Source organism: Drosophila serrata, unplaced genomic scaffold, assembly GCF_035046125.1.
Source record: "Drosophila serrata isolate PLE 108 unplaced genomic scaffold, ASM3504612v1 contig_87, whole genome shotgun sequence".
Lineage (NCBI taxonomy): Eukaryota > Metazoa > Arthropoda > Insecta > Diptera > Drosophilidae > Drosophila > Drosophila serrata.
Genome location: NW_028256985.1, coordinates 4,390 through 20,374, shown reverse-complemented (window position 1 = coordinate 20,374; position 15,985 = coordinate 4,390). Strand labels below are relative to the sequence as shown.

Genomic DNA, 15,985 nt, shown 5'->3' with positions numbered 1-15,985 from the left:
ATGTAATACTATAAATATAATAAGTGTAGGTGAATAAAATGAAGGCAGTCATACCTTTAATGCTTTTTAATATTAATATAATTTATATTTTATTAATTCATAGTGATCAAAGTTCTATCTGCAAGGGTATGTAAACTTCGGCGTGCCGAAGTTAACTTCCTTTCTTGTTTTTTATTCTTTTATTTTTACCTATCTTGTATTAACAGTCAGCTCCAGCTACATCTTTTTTAGGGCATGTTCGCCCGCGATATACTGGGCGATGAACTGCAGGCTGATCTCGTCGGCTCCGTTTTGCCAATGGCGGTGTGGGTCTCCTGCTCGATGCCCTGCTGCTCCCCTCGATTTGCAGGGCGTTCAGCTAAGCCACCGTTGGCAGATACTCGACTGGCACTTTGTGAAACTTATAGTCCCGGCGTCGATGCAGCGGTGTAAGGAGTAAAAGAAGGCCATTGGCCCGAAGTGTCAAGTGGAGCGCAAGAGGTCGAACTGCTTCTATTCGTTGAAGTGCTCAAAGACGCGTGCCGAAATATTTTGGCACTCCGACTCATAGGGGTAATTCTGCACTAGGAGGCTATCACGGACTTACACTTGTGCTCCACCAGGCACTTGGACAGCAGATCCTCCAAAAGGAACATACGACGGATGTAAGAGCCGTTACATTCGGCGGCATTTCCAGCATGTGCATGGGCCGCTCCACCATCTGTTGGAACTCACTATCCAGCTGCTCATTGGTAATAAACTTGGTCTCGGCGCTGTTATCTGGGACCGTGTGCTTGCGGAATACCCGATCCAAGTTCAATTGACTCATGGGCTGGAGCAGCTTTTGGGTCTCTGCTTTCGTATACAGCGGCTGTAGAACCCGCTCATATTTCAGCATAACCGGCTTGGTTGAGTTTTGGACACCTGGCGGGTGGCTTGCCGCAGGCACCGGAGACCATTTAGCTGGCGTAGTTGCCTTAGCAGGTGAATTTTCAGTTAAATAGATCTTTGACGAGTCAAAACATTGCCTCAGTATTTTGGAGCAAGCCGTCAAAACAATATACATTATTTCCTTCGTATTTAACGTTCTTTAGGTATTCCCTTATTTCCATCAGTTTGTATCAGTTTTTGCCATATTGTCAATTTAAAGTGCGCATTTTATGGGGATTGTGTCAGTTTATACTCTGCTATTCAGGCAATGTAATCATTGATAATTTAGCCAATCTCGTTACTGATCCCTGTTTTAATTTGTATACCTCTCGTATAACATCAACATCAACTATTCAGACAGGGGTTTCAAACTTAGCTTTTAGTAAGTTATTTCATATAAATTTGAAAAACACAGATTATCAATGTTTAAAAACATTATTTTTTATTATTGAAGCTAAAATAAGGTTTCTCATTCGTGACTTCAAGTAACGAGGTACACTTTCTATAATTACCTCCTTGATCATACACAATGCCTCTTACTTTAAATAAGGATTTTTTAAGCATTCTTCTTTTACATTTGTTTCTTGAACAAAAAAAGTTCAACTTAAATTTCAATTTTTTTAGAAAATAGGAAAGCGTTTGAGTATTTAAAAATCTTATTAATTCCGGAATCTACGCTTTTTAAGCAAACGAAAACAAAGAAATCAAAAGGGGAAACCAAAAAGTTGGTACATTCTCTTAGCCCGCTTTTTTAATTGCGCGCGCATATCAAAACTAATTTAAATTGCAGAAAATCATTTTTCTAAATTTTATTTTCATAAAATACTAAAAATTGAATATATATATATATACGTATATTACATAATTGAATTATTTAATAAGTATGCTAAATACAAAAAAAAAAAAAACAAGAAAGGAAGCTAACTTCGGCACACCGAAGTTTATATACCCTTGCAGATAGAACTTCTATGAATTGGAATCCATATAATATAAATTATATATATTTGTGTTAAAAACAATGCTTTCATTTCATTCACCTATACATATTATATTTGCAGTTTTACATTCACAGATTTGCATTTTTCCTTTACATCAAACGATCGTTTGTATGGCACCTATATGATATAGTCGTCCGATTTTCATGAAATTTGACACAAAATTTAAGACATACAAAATGGCTATACCTCAAATTTGATGGAAATCAGCTGAAAACTGAAAAAGTTAATTTAATTGTATTAATTTCTCGATTGTTCCTATGAAAGCTATATGATATAGTAGTCCGATTTTCATAAACTTTTATGCAAAATTGTAGAGTATAGTAAAATGGCTATATCTAAAATTTGATCCAATTCTATTGAAAACTGAAAAGGTTAAAATTTTTTTTGTAAAAATTTTCCGATCATTCCTATGGCAACTATATGATATAGTCGTCCGATCCGGCCCGTTTCGACATATATACGAGTGAGAGTATATAGAAGGCTAACTACAAAGTTTCATTCAGATAGCTTCAAAACTGAGAGACTAGTTTGCGTAGAAACGGACAGACGGACAGACGGACATGGCTAGATCGACTCGGCTGTTGATCCTGATCAAGAATATATATACTTTATATAGTCGGAGGTGCCTCCTTCACTGCGTTGCAAGCTGCTGACTGAAATTATAATACCCTGCAAGGGTATAAAAAGAAAATGTCATGTAAATTCATAATTATATATGTATTTACAATTATCTATTATTATAATTGATATAATTATCAATTATTATAAAAATAAAATAAAATAAATGTAAAACAAGAAAGGACGCCAACTTCGGCACGCCGAAGTTTATATACCCTTGCAGATAAAACTTCAATCATTAGGCCTAATATAGAAAACAACAATTTATTTGGTTCAAAATTTGCTTTATTCATCAAAGTAATCTTCATCAAGAGCAACGAAATCATTCCAGCGCCGCTCTAACAATTCAATACCACTTTTGTTTAACAATTTATCTTGTAATTTAGTTGTAATTTTTAATTGTATTAATTTCTCGATCGTTCCTATGTCATCTACACTCCTGTTCATAATTATACGACACCTATGAAATTTTTGTTTCAGCGGTCGTAGGAGAATGGAAACACACAGTAGATCAAAATAAAGTATGCCGAATAATAGCTCAAGGAGTTGTGCACAAAATGCGCCATTCTTATCCTTGCTTGCATCACTCGTTTTCAAGTAACGGTAAAAAAAGCACACGCGCCTTGATTTAGGCTACCTTAAAATTGTTTCATAATGATACGACACATTTCATTATTTTTGTTTACAGCTAATATTTTATTGGTTTAGTTGTTTATAACTAAATATTAATAGTTTATAACGGCGCCTTGTGCTTTTCCCACTTCAAAAATTCTTTTAGGCATTGAATTTATAAGGTTTTTTAAGATATTTTGGTCCAAGAGAGACCATTGTCTTAAAATTTCATTTTTGAGACTTTTAACAGTCTGAAATTTGTTGTTCTTGGCGTAATCTCGCCTGGCTAAGATACCCAAGATGTTTTCAATCGGGTTAAGGTTAGGAGAGCAAGCCGACCAATCCAAAACATTTATTTTATTGTCATTGAGGAACCATTGCGTCTCTTTGCATTCGCATTATCCTGCATAAAAACATAATTTTGGTCCTTATTTTGATCCGAAAATGACAGAGGACGATCTTGTAACACATTTTTGTAGTCTGCACTTTTAATTTCTGAGCTTGTAAAGCACAGTTCAAGCGTACCAGACGCATGAAAGGCTCCCCAAGCCATAACTGATCCGCCTCCAAAATTGCATGTTAGGAACATAAGGGGATCCTTACCCAAATCAAGCAAATTAGGACGAAACCCATCTGGGCCATCAAGATTAAATTTTTTCTCATCAGAACAAATTATCTAAAATGTGAAATATTGACATAAAACCTTTATAACCAAAATTAAGTTAAAATTCCATATCGAGGTCCAGTTTGTATCCAAATTGTTTTCGGCAAACTGAAGTCGTGCTCTTTTGGGCTGCGGTTTTAATATCGGAATTTTTTTAAAAACTGCTCTTACAATATTTTCGGAGCTTAGTAATGTTCGTCAGATAGTCCTACGGGACACAGGACGACTGCAACACGCAGAAAGTGAGGCACACGATGAAAAAGAATTGCTTGCATTGTTAAATACTCGACGTTTGTCGCGATCAGATAGCTCCGGCTTTCTTCCAGAGCTACGCCTGACACCGTACCCATCCATATTTTTCAAAAATTTGGTAATAATACAGCGTTTTCGACCCATCAGTCGGGATATTTGGCTAACATTAAGGCCAGACTCGTTATACGCCTTAATTTTTCCCTTCTCTTCTTCGCTTAAAAAGCTACCATGCGGCATTTTATTAAAAAATGAATAAAATATTTAACAAAATTATAAAAAAACCAATAAACACGAAACCTTCCTCTTTAGCCGCAATAATTGAAATGTGTCGTATCATTTTGAAACAATTTTAAGGTAGCCTAAATCAAGGCGCGTGTGCTTTTTTTACCGTTACTTGAAAACGAGTGATGCAAGCAAGGATAAGAATGGCGCATTTTGTGCACAACTCCTTGGGCTATTATTCGGCATACTTTATTTTGATCTACTGTGTGTTTCCATTCTCCTACGACCGCTGAAACAAAAATTTTATAGGTGTCGTATAATTATGAACAGGAGTGTATATGTTATTGTAGTCCGATTTTCATACAATTTAAAAAAAAAATTTAGAATAATAATATAAAACGGCTATATCTCAAATTTGATAAAATTCTGATGAAAACTGAAAAATGTTTTTATTGTAAAAAATATAAAATGGCTTTATCTGAAATTTGGTAAAATTCGGTTGAGCTGGAAAAGTTATTATTTTATTTTTGTAAAAATTTTCTGATTGTTCCTTTGGCAGCTATATGATATAGTCGTCCGATTCCGCCCGTTTCGACATACATACGAGTGAGAGTATATAAAAGACTAACTACTTAGTTTCATTCAGATAGCTTCTTCTGTAGTAGCTGCTTCTTTGTTTGTATTGCTTATGTGTTGTGTTTTTTTTCAGATGTGAGTTCTAAAGAGGTCCCCGTTGGCATTTTTGAAATCAAAGAAGGATTGGGATATGAGTGTTGGTGGGAAGGGGGTTGGGAATACTAACATAAGGATAGAGAAGTGGTCACTTCTGTGGAGATCATTAAGGACTCTACAGGAGATCTCTGGGGCAATGTTGGCTGTGGCAAGAGAGAAGACGATGTGGGTAAATGTATTGTGTGTAGGAGACTTGTCATTTAGTTGCATGTAGATGAGTATGTTCATAAATTTTGCGATTGCCCCAATGTTCGCGAAGGCAAGTAGTTCATCCTGGCGACCTCTTGGAGGCATCTGCCAGTGATGCCAGTACTGGGGCACCTAAGTGCTTTACTCTTGCCTGCGTTTGGGCTGGGCACTTACAGATGAGATGCGCCAAGATTTCGGTTGCCTCAGATTCATCGCATTTTCTGCAGTTGCCGCTGTTGGTGACGCCCAGCTTGACTGCATGCGCGGCAGCCTGGCAGTGACATGTAAGCATTCCCACAAGTATCCTGCAGTCTTTTTAGGATAGATGCAGTACGTAGTGGCTGAGTTTGTCATTGCGCTCTTTGCACATAATTTTAGTTGTTTTGCAAGTCGCAGAGTTTCCTCTCCACCTGCTTTTGGCTCGTACTTCCGCTCGCCTCTCTAACTCGCATTGGAGCGTTCTTAGAGAGACTGGGACTTTTCCCACTCTATCGGTAGCCAGTCCGACTCCTTCCTTTGCCTGTTCGTTCGCAATTTCGTTTCTATCTACGCCCTGGTGGCTGGGAACCCAGTAGATCCGCACTGACGTTGTCGTGCTCAGGATACCTAATGCGTCCCTGCTTTCCAGTACATTTTTCGAACTGACCGGTGACGATTGCATGGATCTTATCGCCGCCTGACTGCCTACGAACAGGTTTACCGCTTCACATGGGTGGGCTATTTCCTGCGCAAGCTCTGCCGCCTTCCTGATGGCGAATAGTTCCGCCTGGAATATGCTGCAATGGCTTGGTAGCTTATACGACAGCTTCATCTCGGGGTCTGAACAGTACATGCCCGCTCCAACTCCTCCCTTCATCTTAGAGCCGTCAGTGAAAATATTTAGGTGTCGAGCGTGGTCCTGAACCGTTTCCCAGTCCTCAGGTCCCATAAATGTTGATGTTTTCACATCCGCGCAAGTTCTAGGCGCCATGTAGTCAGATACACTGCTCATGGTTCGACCAATTGAATTGTTTCCGTATCCTTTTGTTGACATACTTCCTAGCGCTACTAGGCGATGTGTGGCCTTTCCCGCGGTCAGTTGCGCGTGGATGTCCAGGGGATCAATTCCAAGTATCGTCTCTAGAACTTCTGTGAGGGTTGACCTCAGCGCCCCAGATATGCAGAGCAGTGCCTGCCTCTGGGTTCTCTCCATGAGCATTTTAAAGGTCCTCCTTTCCATGGCATGCCACCACACTAAGACCCCGTTTAGCAGAGTCGGATGAACCACCGATATGTAGACCCAGTGCATCAGAGCGGGTGAGAGGCCCCATGCGCTGCTGAGCATCTTCTTGGATGCATATAGCGCAATGTTCGCCTTTTTCACCCTCTCTAGTGCATTGGGTTTCCATGCCAGCTTGCTGTCCAGTACAATGTCAAGGTATTTGAATTATATTTCGGGGTCAGCCTGGTTGTATTGATCTTTGGGGGGATTATGACTTAAATTAGGGTCGACGGACATACTCCCGTGATAATTATGCTTATGTCATCAGCATAGGGTGTTATCTTTGGGGCCTTCCTCTCGAACCTTCTGATTAGGTCATCGACCACTAGATTCCATAGGAGGGGCGATAGAACTCCACCTTGCGTCGAGCCCCTGTGCGCTCGTTTCACCATGGAAGCGGTGCCCCAATCCGATTGTACCCTTCGGCAACTTAAAAGATTTCCAATCCAAAAGTTGATGGCGGGGTGCGTGTTAGTCGCTCATAGGCGCTCCATTATTGCGTCTGTGCTTACATTATTGAATGCCCCGGTTATGTCTACAAAGACTCCGAGCGCATATTCCTTATTGTGCAGGGTTCTCTCAATGGTGGCTACCAGCGGATGCAGCGCCGTCTCCACTGATTTCCCTTTTGTATATGCGTGCTGTTTGGTTGACAGGGATCTGCCCGCCTCGTTTCTGATGTATAGGTCTAGCAGCTTTTCAAGCATTTTGAGAAGAAAGGAGGTGAGGCTAATCGGCCTGTAGTCCTTTGGATTGTCGTGACTGCTTTTTCCTGCTTTAGACAGGAAGACAATCCTCGAGGTCCTTCATTGGATTGGGATATAGCCCGTACTAAGACAAGCTTTGTATATTGCGTCAAGCCATGACGTGATGACTTCTTTGGTCGCCTGCGGCATGGCTGGAAATATTCCATCTAGTCCTGGCGCTTTTATCCCCGCATAGGAGTCTATAGCCCAGTGAATTGTTCTAGAGGCTTTAAGTTCATTTGGGAGATGCTCTTCCCTGGTTGCTAGTACCTGGTGCTTGTTAGCATCGGTGATCTCTGTTAGGGCCTCTTCGCTGCCCTCAGTCCACTGCCCGTCGTCGCGTTTGAGCTGACTCTGTATGGTGGGTTGCCTTGAAAGCAACTTCCGTAGTCTAGCCGTTTCTGGGGCCGTCTCTATATTGGAAGTTCCTACAAGACCTTCTTTGTGTTCCTTAGTTCCTTAGCAGGATTTTGTATTCCTCGTTGATGATATCATCCTTCGCCTGCTTGGCGAGCTTGAAGAATTATTTGTGGCTATCGCATTGGAGCGAGAGGTCCTTGTTCCACCAGGGTGGTCTGGTCGTTTTCTTGCTTCTTGGAATCGGGCATGATGCGTGATATGCATCCAGTGATTCCTTTGAGAGGGTCTCTTAGGATTTTTCTACGTCTTCATCGGATTTTACAGTGCCCGGACTAGTCTCGAGTTTACGAGAGATTATATCTTGAAAATTACCCCAGTTAGTGTTCCGGGGGTTGGAGAGTAATCGAACTCGCATTAGAACTGTATGTATCTGTGGTCTAAAAAGGATGGTCTCTCCAGAACCTTCCAGTCTGATACCATGGTACTTTGTCCCACTACGAGTATTATGTCTAGCACGGTGGACGAGGTGGGGCCTACAAAGGTGTGTTTCTCGCTCACGATTGCTATATCTAAATTGGTAGAGAGAATAAAGTGTAAAAATGACTCACCTCTGCCGTTTATGTCGGGGCTTCCCCATACGCTGTCGTGCACATTGGCGTCTGCACCCACGATCAGTTGCTGGTCCTTTGGGCTGGGATATACCAGACTCCTGAGTTCTTCCGGTGGAGCTGGCCTATCGTATGCCATGTAGCAGGAAGCTTCCATTAGGCGCTTCTTCTTGCTTTTTAGCAACACCACAGTCAGGTCGTCCGAGCTGTAATGAGACATAAGGTTAGCTTGAAGACCCTTCCGTACGAGTACGGCGGTTCTGTTTCTGCTTACCGATGGTGTGTAGAACGCGTTGTAATTTGAGGATTTTAGTCCTGCTACGGTATTGCCCGAGGCAATCCATGGCTCTTGGACTAGAGCTACATCGGCGGACCCTTGCTCCATGGCAACTTGGAGTTCCGCCGACGTGACCTTGCTCTTATGGAGATTGAGCTGCAGCACCCTTAGGGACATGGGTACCGGGCTCAACGCCACTTGACGGGTTGACTGCTATCGTCAGGTCACCGTCTTCCTCCTCTTCGGACTCATCCAGCGTTAGTTCCTGGGCGGCGTCAACAATGGTTTCCAGACTTAGGTCCTTCTCCATCTCTCCAGCCTTCAGGGATACAGGATGTGTTCTGCCTCCTTGCTCATCTGGAGGACTGCGCATTGGCCCCCCTCTGTGGGTAATGGGCTCGTAATGTGCAGTATCTTCCAGTCTGCGGTTGGGATGTCCAGATTCTGACGATACAGCAGCTTCAGCGCGCGGTCTCCTTGGATAACAATGGAGAAGAGTACCTTCGCTTTTGGGATGGGTGGGATTAGCTTCCTGTCCACCACCACCAGCTTAGTCCCGTCCCACAACGCTTCCATCCGGCCGACCGTTTGCGTCAGCCACTTTCGCGTCGGGTCATCCATACACTTTATGATTTTGACCCCATTTAGCCACCCGGCAACATTCGATGGTGCGCTAGAGGGTCTTCCTGCATCCGTGTAACTAATGACTCGGTCATCTTGCCATTCTCATCGCTCCTGTCAATGAGTGCCACGATCAAATGTCGATTGGTCACCTCACTGGCCTTCTTCCCTTTTGGGTTTTCGCCTTTAAGGGGGAACCTGTTTCCTTGGGCACGTGTTGCCTCTTGCTCGCCGGAGTGTCTTTTATGGCACTCTCGGCGGAGCGTTGCCGTTTGGTGGCAAGAATCTCCTCCACCTTGTTGGCGAAACCGCCCGTTAATGCCATGCTGGGAAGCTTGGCGAAGTGCAGCCTGCTCTCCTCGATCTTTTGCTCGGCCCAGTTAAGCTTTACCTTCTCCTTTTCGGAAAGGGCAGCTTTTGTCCGGAGCCGGCTCTGGATTCCAAGGGTAGCTTTGTACTGCGCCTTGGCCTTCTTCCCTTCGCTTGAACGCTTCGGCCCGTCCCTCCGCGGGGAGCTGGTGCGTGGTTCTGGCGAGCGAAGAAGGCTTTCTTCCTCCTCTTTCGAAAACTGCACTCTCCAGGTCCGAGTCTGTACAGACAACGGCACGAACGATCGAGAAATTACAAAAATTTTCCTATCATTCCTATGGCAGCTTTATAATATAGTCGTCCCATCCGGCCCGTTCCGACATCTATACAAGTGAGAGTATATAGAAGGCTAACTACAAAGTTTCATTCAGATTTTGAAGCTATCTGAAAGCTATCTGACTGAAAGACTAGTATGCGTAGAATGAGACAGACGGGCGGACCGGCAATATCGACTCGACTGTTGATGCTTATCAAGAATAAATAATATGATATGAGGTTTTATCGTCACTTGTTTTACATCGTTACTAAGTTTTTTTCGTGTAAATATTTTATTTATAATTTCATTTTATTCCAATTCTAAATTATATAAAAGTTTTTGTGTAAAAGTAAAGTAAATAAAAAACAAAATTTTATAATTATTTAAGGTTTTGTGCTTATCCCCTACGTATGAGTTAGCTATTCAGACGGGGGAAGTGGCGGCGCGGATGGGACAGTTTTGTCCAGAAATAAAACTTCGATTTGCTGTTCGCGGAGAAGAAGGTTTGTATTTGAAATTATTTAACATGCAATATTTAAAACTTACTTTCTTTTACTTTCAGTGGACCGTAATAAAAAAATCACAGAACATATTCTTATTGGTACACCAGGAAAGATGTTAGATTGGGGATTGAAATTTCGTCTTTTTACAATGGACAAGGTATCGGTTTTTGTATTAGATGAAGCGGATGTTATGATAGCTACACAAGGTCATCATGATCAATGCATTAGAATACACAAGTACGTATACATTTAATTCATTTTGTTTCCCCCCTTAACTTTATTGATGTGGTTGCCCAAAAATAAAAACAATTTTTGTGTTCCTATTAAACTGAAAAAAAGTCTTAAATGCAATTTTATTTTCATCTTTCAAAGTGAACGGACATGCGTTTTCTTGTGCTCTCGATTTGTTTTATATTTCGAATAAAACCATCTTGGTAAATTAAAAATTTTTTTTTATAATAATTTCTCGCTCACTTAGCGTGTGCAAGTTAATAATTAGCCATAAGTCGGTATAGGTCTTTTGTGATTATTGAATCACCCTAGTGTTTTATATGCAAAATTAGCATAAACGCCTTCTTAGAGGCCGTGCCTGGAGCCAATTGGTTCCCGGTATGTCAGTGGCCTGACGAGCTGCTTGCCGGCCACGTGTTTAGCTTGAGTACAGTTAATAAGTTTCCGTTTTGATTTTATGTTATTAAAGAGCGGAAACTCATGAATCTGACTCCAGCTAACACTGCTTGAAATTATTATATTGAATTGATTATCTCGCCTTAATGGCAGGTAGCAATGGAGAGAAGTTCTCCAAGCATATAGCTTACTCTGGACAACTCCAGAGTGCTGGCGAGGCTGCAAGCCCCGTCACCACCTACATCCCCCGCGACTGCTGCGTGGGTATTATCGGAGACACCTACACTTAAAGCATAATTGACGCCCAACAGAGTTAGAACATACACTCAGAAAAGTATGTAAGTGGTTTGATCAGTAATGCAAACTTAACAAGAAAGGAAGCTAACTTCGGCACGCCGAAGTTTATATACCCTTGCAGATAGAACTTCTATGAATAGGAATCTATACAATATAAATTATATATATTTGTAATAAAAAACAACGAAGTAATACCTGCTTTCACTTCATTCACCTATACATATTATATTTGCAGTTTTACATTCACAGATTTGCATTTTCCCTCTACATCAAACGATCGTTTGTATGGCACCTATATCATATAGTCTTCCGATTTTCATGAAATTTGACACAAAATTTAAGACTAATATAAAATGGCCATACCTCAAATTTGATGAAAAGCAGCTGAAACTGAAAAAGTTATAAATTTAATTGTATTAATTTCTCGATCGTTCCTATGGGAGCTATATGATATAGTAGTCCGATTTTCATAAAATTTTACGAAAAATTGTATATATATAAGTATAGTAAAATAGCTATATCTCAAATTTGATCCAATTCTAATGAAAACTGAAAAAGTTAAAATTTTTTTTGTAAAAATTTTCCGATCATTCCTATGGCAGCTATATGATATAGTCGTCCGATCCGGCCCGTTCCGACATATATACGAGTGAGAGTATATAGAAGGCTAACTACAAAGTTTCATTCAGATAGCTTTAAAACTGAGAGACTAGTTTGCGTAGAAACGGACAGACGGACAGAAGGACAGACGGACAGACGGACATGGCTAGATCGACTCGGCTGTTGATCCTGATCAAGAATATATATACTTTATATAGTCGGAGGTGCCTCCTTCACTGCGTTGCAAACTTCTGACTGAAATTATAATACCCTGCAAGGGTATAAAAACAGGGAGAAATAAAATAAAAAAATCTCTACATTTGAATATGAACAAGAAAGGAAGCTAACTTCGGCACGCCGAAGTTTATATACCCTTGCAGATAGGTTTTCTATGAATAGGAATCCATATAATATAAATTATATATATTTGTGTTAAAAAACAATGAAGTAATACCTGCTTTTATTTCATTCACCTATACATATTATATTTGCAGTTTTACATTCACTGATTTGCATTTTTCCTCCACATTAAACAATCGTTTGTATGGCACCTATATGATATAGTCGTCCGATTTTCATGAAATTTGACACAAAATTTAAGACTTATATAAAATGGCTATACCTCAAATTTGATGAAAAGCAGCTGAAAACTAAAAAAGTTTTAAATTTTATTGTATTAATTTATGGATCATTCCTATGGGAGCTATATGATATAGTCGTCCAATCCGGCCCATTCCGACATATATACGAGTGAGAGTATATAGAAGGCTAACTACAAAGTTTCATTCAGATAGCTTTAAAACTGAGAGACTAGTTTGCGTAGAAACGGACAGACGGACAGACGGACATGGCTAGATCAACTCGGCTGTTGATCCTGATCAAGAATATATATACTTTATATGGTCGGAGGTGCCTCCTTCACTGCGTTGCAAACTTCTGACTGAAATTATAATACCCTGTAAGGGTATGAAAATAACAACACAAACAAGTGCAGCAAAAATTTCAAATTAAAGTTCCACTGTAAACGTGACATATATAATAAAAACTAGCGGTGTCAGATATCAGCACTGCTGCCTTGAGCAAAAATTAGTTATTTATTTGGATACCAAAACGCGGTTGTTTTTTTTTTTAATATACGAACATAGAAAGAGCAAACCTATTTTCAGCCGAATTAAAATATTCGGCCTCGCCATAATTTGTGTTTAGTGTTAATCATTTTGTGGCCCTTTTGTGGCGAATTCGAAAAGTGAGAGTGCAGAAGAGCGGGACCAACATAGCCGAAAATATCAATCAGTGCAGGCAGGAATAAATAATTAATACACAACGAAAGCGGGCGATGTAGAAATGTTAATTAATATCGCATTGGCCCGTGAGGAAGATGAGCTTAAAGCTGAATAAGAAGCGAAAATTAAGGTAATTAACGAAGAGTTAAAAAATTTGCGCGTAGAGGCGCCAGAAATTGAACGCTATAAGAGGGTATCAGTAAAACCAAATGCAAAACACTGCGATATACCGTTACACGCAGTAAAGTCAATCCCAGATTTTACGGGCGTACAAGACGAGTACGTGGCAAGGAGGCAATCTGCCACCGACGCCTACAAATTATTCGAATCATATCCGCGCAGGGCTGCGCAATTCCAAGCGGTCACAATTATAAAAACAAAATTAAGGGACCAACGCGAGCGCTATTAGTTTCTCACAATACCGTGCTGGCTAGATTAGACTGCTCCTATGCAGAAAAAACATTCATGGGCCTGTTACGGCAGGGACTTGAGTCGGTCCGTCAAGGGGAGCAGAGCCTAATGCAGTATTACGATGAGTTCGAACGAAAATTGACCCTCGTTACCAACAAGATCGTCATGACACATGACACTGAAAGGGTCTCAATGCTTAATGCAAACTAGTCCCTCAGTTTTAAAAAGTTGTTCAATATATTTTGATAAGCTCTGAAAAATTGGCATTTTTTTTATTATTTGCATCGTAGTGACGGAGTCACCTCCAACCAAATAAAGTATATATATATTCTTGATCAGCCTTAATAGCCGAGCCGATCTAGCAATGTTCGTCTGTTCGAATGTCTTTTTCTACGCAAACTAGTCTCTCAGTTTTAAAGCTACCTAAATGAACCTTAAAAGTTAGTCTGCTATTTACTCTCACTTGTTTATATGCCATATTGGACGACTAAATCATAAAGTTGCCATAGGAGCGAACTTTGATTTTCATCAAATTTGAGATATAGCCCTTTTTTGTGATTCTAGAATTCCATACAAACGATCGTTAAATATAGAGGAAAATGATAAACTTTGAATATAAGACTGTAAATACAATATCTAAAGTTGAATTAATTGAAACTGAAAGCAGGCATTACTTCATGTTTTTTTTAATATAAATATATATTATTTATATTGTATTAAGTCCAAATGATCAAAATTCTTTCTGCAAGGGTATATTAAGTTCGGTGTGCCGAAGAAAGCTTCCATTCTTCTTTTTAAATGAAGTAGACTTTTGGGGTACACAATATCAGATAATGGTGTTAAAACCAACATAGACAAAATAAAAGCAATTACTAAATTCCCAATACCAAAAAAGTTAAAGGATCTTCGTTCTTTTTTGGGCATTATATGTTATTACAGGCCTTTCATCAAAGACTTTTCAAAAATATCAAAACCTTTAAGCTCACCTAAGAGGCCAGGAAGAATAGACTACCAGTATTATTTTCCATCGCTTGCATTAATGTTTCGTATACTTGTTTTTGCTGTTCATTCAGCAACGCCACACTGTTTCGAACGAATGCAATGTATCAACATTGTATTGCAGATCTCGATTTAAATCTTCGCTGAATGCATCCTGCATCGATCGATTTGGCGTAATCATTTCTACTTATTCGGTAGCTTGTTTGCAATAGTCAAGCATTGATCATCAATCAGAATCAATCCTTCATTGTAGATTTCATCGGTTATTTGGATGTCAGGATTATTCGTTTGAAGGCATAAGCGATGCTAATATCTTCACACGTGTAGTCTTTCTGTGTGTTGTATAACTGAATTGGTTGTGAAGGAAAACATGTGGTGATCATAATTGCGAACAGGGTTCGTACTTGGTACGCATTTGGTAAAACAACTGAATCCACAAGTTTTAAATCCCAATGAGAATCGTTCTCCACCAAACCCATTCACAGTTTTAAATGCGAAAATGATTTTGTCCACGTACATTTGCCAACAGCAGTCGCAAATAAAAACATTCATCATGCGCCCTAGTTTATCAGTGGTAAACATCTGTGGCCAATCTGGAACTGGGGTTTCTCGTTTGCGACGTTGGAATTTCTTTGCTGATTGATTCCAACTGTAATCAGCGCTTTTTTTACCGCTTTTCTGCTTTTTCATAAATTTTCTTTACTATAAATTCACGGAGGCCAAGACTTCCAACGAAATCCACATCGGATTTTGCTTTCTGGAGTTATAATGGACGTTGATGCACTACGGTCAGTATACTCAAGTGGCCCGTATGACACCAGGCACGAGTTTGTTTGGGTTGGGTATCAGTAGGCGCGATGGAAAATATAGAACAGAATTCGAGAAAGTTGACGGCGTGCTGCCAGGTTGTTTGCTTGCATGTTTAGTAAGTGTGTTAGTATTAAAGATTTTAATTTGGGAAGGGTATCTACGTTAGAGATTAGTGTGTACAAATCATTATAATTTGCACATAGCTCTCTAAAAGGTTCATGCAGTTCAAAGGTGGTCCTACAGTGGCGTAACACTTATGGGATATAGGATCTAGTGGTTCTACATGGTACATGGAAATTAAGCTGTTAAGTTAAAAATAAAGGCTATCCCTAGCATCGTTCTACGATTGGCTAAGGACGGCAAGTTTATTAATAGGAGTCTACTAGAGTAGGAAGGTAATCTTTGGTTTGCATCTCAATTTAAACCGCGTAGAGCGAAAAGTAAAAAGTTCTTTTGAACCGACTCAATGCGTTTACTATGGACGCCGTACTGAGGGCTCCATATTCTAGGATAGGACGAACTAAGGAAGTATATAAGGATTTAGTAACATAGGGGTCATTGAATTCCTTCGACCACCGTTTAATAAATCCAAGCACACCCCTGGCTCTATTCACCATAGACGAAATATGATCAATAAAGTCAAGTTTTGGGTCCAAGCGGACGCCCAAATCGTCAACTATATTAATTCTTTCCAAAGAGCAGCAGTTCAGCGTGTAAGTAGCAAGCTTAGGAGCGAAACGAGAGAATGTCATTAGCTTGCA

General features: G+C 40.2%; 1 protein-coding gene across 1 annotated transcript in view; it reads left to right on the top strand.

Annotated features, from left to right (window-relative positions):
• LOC147644829 (DEAD-box helicase Dbp80-like) overlaps nt 1–10,434 on the top strand; it is a gene marked incomplete at its 3' end in the record, with an annotated part of 45,214 nt that extends 34,780 nt beyond the window's left edge. Inside the window, 2 exon segments of the mRNA XM_086840069.1 lie at nt 10,083–10,197; nt 10,257–10,434. Coding sequence (XP_086696195.1) covers nt 10,083–10,197; nt 10,257–10,434 — 293 coding nt within the window.
• Nucleotides 10,435–15,985: the final 5,551 nt, after the last annotated feature.